Genomic DNA, 12,493 nt, shown 5'->3' on the forward strand with positions numbered 1-12,493 from the left:
TCATAGGGAGCATATCTGTCACCTGAAATGTTTCCAATATCTAAATCTTTTGGATTGAATCAACTAAAGTTATTTAAGTTTTCCAGTTTGACGTGTATACGTTGATGGATGAGTTTTTACCTGCTCTCTACTATGTATGTATTGTATGCACGTATTGTTCCATGTTCCTGAATATGGGACATGGTTATTGTTTTTAAGCTTTACTTAATTACTCCTCATGTATTTAATACTTCAGTTCAGTTTATTTTTTACCTGGAAGTGGCTATTTCACATAGCTGATGTTGAAGGAAACTCCTTAGTTCTACCATCGCTTTCAAAGATTCTTGTTTTTGTGTAAAAATCTTGAACAGTTTACAAGCGATTAAAAATACCTGTACTGCAGTTAGTTAGCCAGTCAGGTTAAGTTCTTCAGCTGCTTTCTTTTTGTATTTTCATTGCTCCCTGCTGGTGCTCTATTAGTCATATGGTGTACTTAATAATTTCTCCTTTGCTCAGCTTCTCACCATTTGTTGTCTTGGGATTCTGTGAGCTCTCTACATTGGTGTAGCCCGTTCATATCACTTGGGCTAATTTTACAAGGTTTTTGCTTTTTCCTGTTTGTGGTGGTTCTTTTGATGTGCAACAAGGTTATCAATTCTGCACAAGATTTACTAAATATAGACATTTCTGACATGAGTTAACATGCAGTTTCTCATAATTCATCATCATTCAGCAATGCTACTTCCTACAAGACCTGCTCTGATTTTAATCGATGACACAGTGGGGTTCATTTTGTGTAAATAAACCTTGACCTCCAGAGAAAATGAAAGGTTAGTTCTAAAAGGGAAGGAAAAAAATCTGCTTCTATCAGCTGTAATTTTTTTACATCTGGCAAGAAGTAGCCATAACTCACAGGCTAATTAAACTCAAGCAGCTGTTCTAAATTTCAGTTCCAAAATGATTAGACCTTGACTTTTTGAAATCTCCTTTCAAGCATTTACTTAAGGGTGCAATTTGTATCAGAGAGACTGAAGCCTAGAGTAATTGAAAACATGCAAGCTACAAAGATCAATTAGAAAATTAGGGTTACTGGTATAATGCCTAAAGGTTAAATGTAGTTACTTTTTAAAATTAACTTTTGCACTGAGGTTAAACAAGAAACTTGATTGATGATTTTGTTGCAAACATGTCCAGACCACTAGAAACTTGAGATGACAAGGGAGGGGGAAGGGATGGGAGGGAACAGACTGGGGAAAGAGACAGGCAAATCTTAGAAAAGCTAACTAAAGGTTTCTAAAAATATTTAATTAAAGTTTGACCTCAGTGTATAAATCCTGATTGTATCCTCGTCTTTCTAAATTTGCAAACCAAGTAAAACTGTTCTTGGAAGTATCACTTAGGTAACTTTTTAAAACAGCAAAATCTCCATGGGAAGAAGAAAATACAGCTAGACATGGGACACTATCTGGGCCAGGATCTTATTTCCAAAATTCATTTAATTTCATTCTTGAGTCATTTTAAATCTGCTTTTCTTATTATTGGTAAAGCTGCCTATGGATATGGGGAGTTTCTCAAATCACCTGTTGCTTTCAGAGCTCAGGACAATTATTGTCCCAAATCATGATCTATACTATCTTCTGTAATCCTATTTTCAGTATTTCATGGTACATCTTGCATTGTGGACTTTTCACAACTGGTACAAGACAACACCATGTCCTATCAAAACCCATCTCTTCATGGGTTCTGCATAATTTTGCGCTTGAGGAACAAATAACATAAAAACAAGACTGCTGCCTAGTATTTTTATATTGTGCCAATATCTTTGTAATCGCCTGTCCTTCAAATTTCTAGGTGAAGGAAAATGGTTCAGAAATATTGACTACTATCGTTTAGATGGTTCAACTACAGCTCAGTCTAGAAAGAAATGGGCTGAAGAGTTTAATGACGAAACTAACGTGAGGTAAGGTCTGGTTTTGTATATGTAACTTTTAACATTTGTTCCTATTTTCCATCTCTCTTTTTTTTTATTACTTGAACTAACCAACTCAATTAACTTCAGATTGGTACAAAAATATCCTCCCTATGATGGACAGAAGTCGTATTTTTAACCAGTAACGCTTCGCTGTAGAACCTGGAATGGAGCACTTTCCCACAGTCTCAGCCCTCCTTTTCCAGGCAGCAGAACAGCTCTGATGCCTTGTTGCAGAGGGCATCTTCATCCCCCTCTAGTGGCAGGTGCATATTGTACTCTTAAGTCAGATGGCAAAGTGCTGTGATATGCTGTGGATTTCAAGATTCAAATTCTGCTGCTGCTGCTGAAGATAGATGCCTGCCCTTCAGTTCTTTTGACATTTTTTATTTGTTTTATATTGCCTTAAAGCCCTCCAACTCCAAAGGGAATCTGAAAGACCCACACAAACAGGAGAAAAAGGGGTTTTGGGGGAGGGGGTTGTTTGTTTTTTTTTAGTAGAGGGGAGAAGCAAAAACTTACTTTTTGTTCCCATTTAATTTGATTAAATTGAAAAAACAAATTCATTCTGTAGAATCAAGTAAAATAATTTTACACTTAAAAATTAGAAATCACATATGCTATAAGGTGTTAGGATTGTTATGTGGAGAATTTAGGGTAGGAAATGCCAAAACTAAGGATGTATAGAGAACTTGTATACACTCGTCTTTATGCATATGCGTTATACAATCATGTATTTAAAGACAAGTTTCTTAGTGGATGGACTGTATTGTGGTAGTAAATGAGAGTAACATAGTGAAAGAGGCTGTTGTATATACCTGTTTCTTGTTGCACACATGAAAAAGTGTCAGGTGAATGTGACAGGAAACTGAGGACAAAGACTGGTCTCAGTGGTAAGGCAGTTGAACATAGTTCTGGAGAAATGGTTTTTCAGGATCCTATGCCAGGACCTCAACTAAAATTTTCATGGATGGCCACTGTGTCAATACCTGATTTGACACGTATACAATCTGATTTGCAGAACTTCTGAGCACTCCTGATTTATAGGTGGTTGTGTGAGCTATATATGCTGAACATACTCTGTAAACTGAGAGGTATTGTGAAAAATCAGGTTCTGAGTTTCTCAAATCAAGCACTTAAAATTAGTTGACAGCATTGCCTTTCATCTCTATTTTTAAATTTCCTTGCTTCAGCCTCCTTGTACTTAAAGGTAAGGGGGAAGGAATTATGCCACATCACTTCATTGGAGAGTTACTTACTTAGCCAAAGGTTACTGCAGGATATCTCTGCACGGTGGAGTTAAGATTGTGTGTCCTGATTCTGCAGTTCTGTATTTCTTTTATGTGTGTAACCTTAACTCTGAGTTACCTGATTTATAAAACTTAGCTTTGGGATGCTACAAAAACTCTCATGCACTTTTGCCCCGGATAGCTACGCGCTTTCAATCTGAATGATATCTTAACATAGTTTTTGTCTGAAACTACTTGACATATGGTCTTACCCAGGAGAGGTCTTTCTCTAGTTATGTATGCATGTATGTAAATACATAATAAAATGACTCTTGTGCAAGGCCACTGCAGCCATCTGCTAGCAATTTAAATTAGTAATGAAGTTTATATTTGGACTGTTGTTCTCTCTCTTAAGTATTTTTAACACAACTATTTACACTAAATATGGAGATTCCCAAGCAGCATAAAGTTAATGAATGAAAATAAGGGGTTGCAAAATATGCTGTCTCTTATATTCATTTAGCTCAGTTTTAAGAAAAATAATTTAAAAAAAAACAAACTTTTAGTTTTGACTTGTGAGTGTGATATGTGGTTCCGCCCTTAATGAGAAGAAATGCATTTGATGTTAGGTTTTTTAGTTGAGAAGAAAGGACTTCTGTCATTTTGTTAAAGGTTTCCTATTAAGTTAGTTGATTATAGGGCTTACTCTGTGCCACATACCTTGTTCTTTGATGTGGAAAGCTTACTATCCCTTACACATAGTTGAGTGTATTCAGCCAATTTCTGAATATAACAAATGGGAGTCATTCTGTAGCAGCAGTAGCCCATTAACCTGACAATAAGTGCATCTCACTAATATTTACTTAACTAGCTCTAAAGTGAGTAAGATGAAAAAAATGATCATGTATGTCTCTTTACATTGTAACAAGTCTAGGTTCTTCCCTTATAAACAGTTATTATTTTGGGCATGCTTCTTGAAAGCAAAATACCAACACTTCATATAGCTGCAAAATGTTCACTTAACAAAAGATATCCTAGAGCATTGTCATATGGGAATTTATCTATGTTTGAAAACTGCATTTTTCATATATTTGATAACTGGAAACATTTTGAAAATATTAATAGTTTTTGGAGAGGTGTCAAGCAACTTTGTAATTTTTACTATAAACTTGTACTACTGATGCCCACCCCTCAGTTCTTTTGACATTCAAAAAATTTGTTCTATGTTGCTTTAAAAAAAAACAACAAAAACCCTCCCCAAACAGAAGGAAAAGTTTATTTTGTTCCTGTTTAATTTGGTCTTGCTGTTTTATTTGAACAATAGTATTTTATATAAAAAATTTACCCAAATTTTAATTTGAAATTTCCACACCAAATATACAAGAAAATAACATTTCTAAACCCTGACATCACCTCAGTTTGGGGCTTTTGGGCTGGGACACTTTCTGCAAATAGGGGAAGCTGTTCACATTTTCCCTTGAAATTTGAGGCATGATTACTCCATACCATCATGCCAGAATATTGGTCTCTAGCTTTGAAATTCTTCATGAACTAGAAAAAGTTCTCCTTGTCCTTTTCCAGATACATTAGTAACAGGTGCACTGTTAGGTATATGTGAATTTCTGTTCAGCTCTTGTTTTTTCCTACATGGAACTCTAGATGCTTAGAGAGAAATGACTTTGGTATCCCACATTGCCATTCTAAACCATACTATAAACTCTGGTTTATCCATATCTGATGATATCAGATTGCTGATTATGAAAATTAAATATCAAAACCAAATACCAAAAGTGTACATTTTCTGCCACGTTTTAGCGCTTAGCTTTATAGAATCAGCCATTTATTAGAACCAGAGTTTTGAACCATAAATTGCTGTACATAATTATTTTTTTTTCTCTACTGTCCACTGGAACGAGCGAGTAAAATACAACAAAGAACTGTAGCTGTACAGAGCTGCTTGGCAGACCTCCAAACAAACTTTTGTACTTTATGCTACATATTAGAATTGCTTCTTATTAGAATCAAAGTGACCTGTCTGAGTTTCTGCCAACCAGTAGACACTGCATCTCCAACTGGTGGTATATCAAAGTAAATTTTACTGATAATGGGAAAGAGGAAATAGTTTCCATTTCTTCTCCTTACAGCACCACCTTCTAAAATTTTCTTATTTTCTTTTTCCATGAATTATCGTGCCCCAGATGTTTTGGGCTTTCGGAGCTATGATTTTGAGAATGCAGTTAGTCTTACGAGAAGTTTTGCTTTTTATTTAAAACAGTACAAATGCAAATTTTACAGTATTGCATTTTTAAAAATTAAATAATTGTAACTTATGAATAATACATAAGAGGTCCTCCAGAGGATTTAGTTTACCTGTTTTCACAAACATATTTATAACATTTAAGGATGCCAAGACAAGGGAAGTCAATTTTGCTTTGTAAAATACTAAAATTTAATCATTTTTGTTGTTCCAGAGGCCGTTTGTTTATTATTTCCACTAAAGCAGGTTCTCTTGGAATAAACCTAGTGGCTGCTAATCGTGTGATTATCTTTGATGCCTCTTGGAACCCATCCTATGATATCCAGAGTATCTTTAGGGTTTACCGCTTTGGGCAAAACAAACCTGTGTTTGTGTACAGGTTCCTAGCTCAGGTAAGTTTTGAGACTAATGTTTCATTAATGGTCTTAATGTTGTGGTGTCAAATGTCAATCTGTGCATATAGATTTTTTCATCCCTGTGGCATCAGATACCGGGATGTACTTGCACACATGCAGTAGTGTTTTTAAGCTGAAAATTGTCAAGCTGTAATAAACTGTTACAGATTTATCTCATCCCCTGCCCTACCCCACCCCAGAGGGGAGGAGTTTTTGTTAGGTAGTTTGTTTTGGTTTCTTTTTTAAGATCACATATGAAGGATTATTATAATCATGTAGCTAGGTAGGTTGAAGACCTTTCTGCTATCTTTAACCCTAACTGGATCTTGACCAAGTCAAATATTAACCTTGTATTTAAGTTAAATAATTGAGCTTCTGTAGTCTTGTACAGTAGGATGTTTCCTCTTTACCCCCAAGTTCAAATAATTCTCATAACCTTTCCTGAATCTTTTTTCAATTTACTAACATGCTTTTTAATTGTGGGTCCCAGTGTTGAACATAACTGTTCTCACTGATGCCGTATACATAACCTCCCTACCGCTCTGTATTCCTGTGCTTGTACATCCAAGGACTGTATGTGCTTTCACCACATTCTGTTGTGCTGGTAACTTATGTTCAGTTCTGCTTTCTTCTTTGACCATTGTGTCCTAAGCTTGCTTGCTTGCTTTATTTTTTTGAACTGACATTGAATTTGTACCTTCTCTTTTTCATATTTAATTTTGAGGGTAGGGTTGGGGCTTGTGGGGGATTTTTTTATGGATTTGTTGCTAATGTCAGATAAAACACACTGAATAATGTTATAGAAACACAGTTTTTAAATATCGATATTTTTAGAAGTACAGATTTGGAGAAGTGAAAAATCTGATTTCCGTGAGTTAATGAAGTTAAAATATATTTCTTTTTCTAATAAACTGCTAACAAGCTAATAAAGGATTCTCTCCAGAACTCATTTTTTTTAAATGATTTAAAAAAGGAAGGTGGTTTATGGTAAGCCACTTGATGTGATGGAACAAACATTAAAAACGGAAAATTGTTTTATAAGGGTTGTTCCTATCATTTAATGGCTGTTTTTCCAAATGAGTAATTTGATCCTATGTATGTGCGCACTGACATTTTTAAAAATTAATGTGTGGGTTTTTTTAGGGAACAATGGAGGACAAGATCTATGATCGCCAAGTAACAAAACAGTCACTGTCTTTCCGGGTGGTCGACCAGCAGCAAGTTGAGCGTCACTTCACCATGAATGAGCTCACGGAGCTCTATACTTTTGAGCCAGATTTGCTGGATGACCCTAATTCAGAAAAGAAAAAGAAGAGGGACACACCCATGCTGCCAAAGGTAACCAGATTCCAAGCATTAGCAGTAAAAAACAGTGTAGATGAATTTCAAAACAGCTGGCAACACTGAGAAGAGAAGTCGCAAAAACTTTCCTGTCCGGTGTCAGATGGAAATCAGTAGCACGGCTGGGACTTGAACAATTGAACCTTTTAGCCTTTTGAGTTCTAGTCTACTGTCTAAATGTTCTAAGACTTCTTTTTTGGAGGGGAGCACCAGAGATAGGAACCACAGAAAAGGGGAAGGAGAGTCAATATTGGAAAAAGTCCGCCCTTGATACTTAACATCCAAGGACGTTTGAAATGCTGGCTTGCTTAATCTATGTGAGATCAAGGCTAAGTACAGACGGTCAAAAAGCCTGAAGCTGAGTTGATTCAGTCTTTTCAGGTGAATCTAAAATACAGAGATTAAATTGAGAATCAACTGGACAGACATTTACCTTTTGATTCAGGGATTGCAGCCACATACCTACAGGGGCTCAGGCCAGAAGGCGGGGGTACTAGAGCACAGCTCTGGCACAGCCAGCATGGGCTGTGTTTTGCTTCCTCTTCCTGCTGCCCCCGAGGTCTCTGAAATTTGCAGTCCAGGGTTGTTGTTCATCACTTCCCCTTCCTGCTTCCAGGTGCCTCTGGGATTTGTAGTACACAGTTGCAGTCAGCAGTAAGTTTTTGGCAGGGCAGCTCTGTACTTGGGGGAAGGGAAGTTTAACCCCTCTTCCTGGCCCCAGACCTCAGCCAGAGTTTGCCTGGGGGACGACCTCCCAGAGTTTGCTGGGGCGGCTTGGGGGAACACCCCGCCACCCACCACCCCTTCTCTGCTGGAGCAGATAGCCCAGCCCAGGGCTGGAAAGCATGCTGGGATGCTGGGGGACTGTGATTTAACTTGAACCAGGAAGGGGTCTGGCACAGAAGTTTCATAAACTGGTTTAATCCAAGTCAGTTAAATCTAATATTACATTCAATCAAATTCATCTGAAACCAGTTTCAGCCATCTTGCAACTGGTTTATATGCACTGAACTTTGGTTGTGTTAGAGGTTTAAACCAGTTTCTGACCACTTAAACCAGTTTGTATGTAACTTCTGTCCCTAGTCCAGAGACTCGGGCAAAGGCTGGCCTTGTATTTGTATTTTTTTTGCCTTACTGGATAGGGGTGGAACACTGGTTTTGGTTGGTTGATTTTATATTTTGTGGCTTGCTCTGAAGGTTCTGGCCCCTTTTTTTTTTCCTTCTTAAGTGGCTTTGTGCTTCCCTTGAGCCTATCGTGATTAAGAACATAGAATGTTGCATCTAAATTCTGGGGGAAAAGGTAGCCGGGTAGAGGAATAGGTGTTAGTGTTTGGGTAGGTTACTGGTAGAGAGCAGGCAATATGGTGTTTGTTAAAATAGAGATGCTTAATCTTGAAACAACTGGTTTTCTCATACTGTTCTTTTCAGTTAGCCTTTTAGTTATTGCCTGCATTTTCAAATGTGAGTTTTGATGTAGGGTACCACAGTTTTTGGCTGCCCAGTTTGAGATACCCTGAAAGGGTCTGATTTGCAAAATAAGAAAGCTGAGGCACACATTACTGTATCAAGTAAGTACTCAATGTTGAGTTCAAAATTGCTAGTCAGTTTTGAAAATTAAGCCAACTAACTTCAGTCAAACTTTCAGGAAGGAAAATGTATTGTAGGCATAAGTACCTGGGCCACTTAATTTGCACTGCTTTAATACTTACTGTTTTGAAAACAAATAAAACAAGTTTAAGTTAGTCCTTGTTTATGCAAATGTGTTCATATAACATTGAGACCTTGCATGCTGAAGGTTAACTCAAGTCACTTACTGTGAAATTAGTCTTTTAGCTTATGTAACACAGTCATTTAATACAGTCGCATAATTGGTGAATGTGAAGTGAATTACACGTGGCCTGTGCTTAGTAAACGGATCTCATTTTTTGCTGTATTCTTTGAAATTTATATGCAGCTGACCATTGGGTAAAATAGAGAGTTTTCTTTCTTTTCTGTTTTTTAAGGTACATCAGAAACAAGGGTAAAAATATTCTTTTAGTATTGAATGGTGATTCTGATTGCATAGTCTAAAGAAATGTTAAGGGCACATTTTTCACCTTCTATTTGCTATTATAAACATACACAAGGGTATAATTCCTGGGGAGAAGGGAGGTGGGGGAGAGATGCGCGTGCACATGCACACGCACACGTAGCAGAAGTTAATCAAATCAAATAATACTGCTCTCCGAAATCCTTAGCTGAAAGGAATACAGTAGGTTAGAAGGGAATGACAAAACGTTGTATTACTGCAGGGCTGGCCAACCTGTGGCATATGTGCCACAAGTAGCACAGGCAGCCTGTGTGTAGCGCACGGCCAATCAGGAAGGGAGCACAGAAGCAGATAGGGCAGGGAGTGCGAAGCAGAACAGCAGATTGGGCAGGGGAGGGGGATCAGAATAGCACTTGGGAAGGATGGCGGGGAGCTTACCTTGGGGTGTGCTTGCCAAAAAGGTTGGTCCCCACTATTATAGTATTAGTGTAATTTGTTCTACAGCAGTAAAGAGCCCAAGTTCTTAGCATGCATGCAAGAAAAATACAACCATTTCCAAATGCACTGGTGGCTACTTCATGCACTTAGGTCATTGTGAGCTGTCTGGAGTGGGAAAATGCTTTTTCCTTTACTGTGACCATATTTTCTTTTTTCAGGAACATTGCATATTTTCCATTCTGAATATAGATTATCTTGTGAATTACCAGAATGTGATCAGTTACTGTTAAATACCAGACTGGGCTTTCTTGAACTGTTGCGCAGGGCACCATTCTCCAAGAGAGAGATTTTTACTAGACCACCTACAGTGCCTATGCAGCTGTCAGAGGGATTAAGAAAGTGTTAGCCCAATACCAAGCCATTTTAACAGTCATTTTAAAACATGTGAAAACTTTAATAATTGAATCTAAACCCTTCTTACGGATTTTTTTTCTACATAGGCAGAAAGACATGGATCAATGAAACTTGTTTATTAATACTGATTTTGTTACTTTGTAACAGAATTTTTTACCTTTTAAAAAAAACCCAACATTTTTTTCTTCAGTTAAGAATTTAATATCTTTGTAAAAAGAACACATTTGAAGATTATCTTTTATGCTTTTTGCTTAGTTTATATTGGTAGCTCTGCAAGTACAGTTGATACGCCACCATACTCGGATATCTATTTATTCTTAAGAATAGTTTAATCTTTCATAGTATACCCAAATGAGTCAAATATGTCTTTAGACTAAAATGTTCTTAACAAAATGCTGGGTATAAACTGATTACGAGTGATTTTGTAAGTTTGAGGAAATTTATCTGCCGACATCCCTGTTTCATCACTGTTTTAATACCAGAAATAAATCACAAGAAAAAGGAATGTTTGGGGGGGTGGGGGGAGCGCTGAATTGGCCTGGATGTCTCGATGTGGGCATGTGGCTGAGGAAAAAAGTCATGTGTTGCAAGTAAAAGAAACTAAAAGGGTATTTCAGAAATTAACAGATAAATGGCTGCGCACGCTGTATGTCTGACAAAGTGGGGAACACTGATGGCCTTGTTGAATGCACCCATAATTTATTACTATGTAGAGAAGTGACATGGCCCAGTAAATGATCATTGCATACACAGTGGATTTATTTCACAATTTCTGTTAGTTTTTTAAACACCCTTATATATTACACTAGTTCATCTTCAAAACAAATTTGTGAATATTAATTGCCTTTCTACTCCCATTGAACATGGGAAAGTTTTAGAGAGATGAAACAGATAGGACATCTACTTGTCACAAGAGGTAAAAATTAGCTATTTATCGTATGACAGGGGGAAGGTGAGACTACTTGCAAAGGCTTACCTCAGTGCAAGGACTTAAGTGTTCATTAAATAGTACCTTTTTTTGGGGAAAAAAACCCAACCTGTGTAACATTTGAAAATGTTGTTATATATGTGAGCAGATTGCTGACTGGGGGAAGTTTTCTTGAACACAGCTCCATTTATGACACCAGCAGTATGGAAGCCTTAAAGAAGATGAGCAACTCAGTTTCTTCCTTGTTGCAGGGAAGAAGGGTGTAATGTTCAATAACTTGTTTATACATTAAGTTTTAAATACTAAATTTCCCCTTCATCCTAAAAAGCTTCATCTGGCTGATTGGGAAAGTAGTAGTGTATGAATCTCTGCTCTCATGTCAGTCCTCAGCTTTGGGGGGAAAAAACCCTATCTTGTAATTGTTTGATTCCTCCTTATCAGCCCATCTGTTGGCTTAATGGCTTGTGTTCTGCCATATGCAAACCTTTTAACTACTGGTAATACTTGGCACTTGAAAACTAATAATTATCAGGTAATTTTCTCTGTTTTTAGCAGATTGTACATGTATTCATTTGCAGGAAATAATTTGTAGGTTGATTCCTTTTAGCTGTCTAGTACCAGCTTAGAGTTAAGTGGCTATGAACTCAGAAGTCCTTTACCTTTCTCTTGTCTCTTACTCCTCTCTCTCAATTAGATTTTTTGTCTAGAGCACTTAAGACCTAAGTATGTGAGGTGCTGAGTTCCCTGAGATCCTACTGAAGTTTGAAATCAAGGGTTCTCAGAACCTCCCAGAGACATTCACTTCCTTCAAGGTATGGGCCTGAAATCCTGAAAATATCAAAGGAGGGTTATAATTTTAATGTACCTTTTCAAATAGCATGCAGTTTCAGAGAGAAGGGTCAGAGAGATGGCAGTCAGTGACTCAAATGCATCATTAGTCAATTTGTGCCGAAATATTTTACAAACCTGTTTTAAAATGTGAAGTTCTGAAGATTATAAGCCAGTTCTTTAAAAACTCAATTGAGTAGCTATGTCGTTATTGAGCATTAAATGAGGTTTATTTTCTCATAAAAGAGCACTCTTCCTCTTAAGCATTTTTCTTTCTATAAAGAGCAACTTCTGTGTCTGCTTGCCATTCCACAATGGCACTTATTTAAAAATTAAACTGTATTTAACATACAAAAGGAAAAAAAATACTCTGAAAAGGGAGACAAGCATTTTTCTGTCAGCAAATTGGGACAGAAATAAAAGCCATCTCCGTTAGTTTCAGAAGAGTAAAATAGCATATTGTAGCTTTAAATTACTTTGGCTTCCATAATTATTTTTGTAGAGCTTTGTTTTACGTCTTAAGTATGATTTGCCCCATAGTCACTCTAACTGCCGTCTCTAAATTTAATGCACATTAAAAATGCACCCTTTGTATACCTCTTGTCTAATCTTTCCATCAAATGTTCAGTTTCTTGCCTATAAGTGTTTCTGTATATTTACAAGTTTCTTCAAGTAGTCCTTTCCCT

At 37.0% G+C, this 12,493-nt stretch overlaps 1 protein-coding gene across 5 annotated transcripts in view; it reads left to right on the top strand.

Annotated features, from left to right (window-relative positions):
• Window positions 1-12,493, top strand: part of ATRX (ATRX chromatin remodeler) — a 147,353-nt gene that overhangs the window by 117,268 nt on the left and 17,592 nt on the right. For all 5 annotated transcript variants that reach the window (XM_090060998.1, XM_090061001.1, XM_090060999.1 and 2 more), the window contains 3 exons: window positions 1,831-1,939; window positions 5,649-5,826; window positions 6,973-7,167. In XM_090060998.1, the coding sequence (XP_089917124.1) occupies window positions 1,831-1,939; window positions 5,649-5,826; window positions 6,973-7,167 (482 nt within the window). The remainder of the gene's footprint in view (window positions 1-1,830; window positions 1,940-5,648; window positions 5,827-6,972; window positions 7,168-12,493) is intronic.

Source organism: Crocodylus siamensis, chromosome 8, assembly GCF_052110815.1.
Source record: "Crocodylus siamensis isolate JL-2025a chromosome 8, ASM5211081v1, whole genome shotgun sequence".
NCBI classification, from domain to species: Eukaryota; Metazoa; Chordata; order Crocodylia; family Crocodylidae; genus Crocodylus; species Crocodylus siamensis.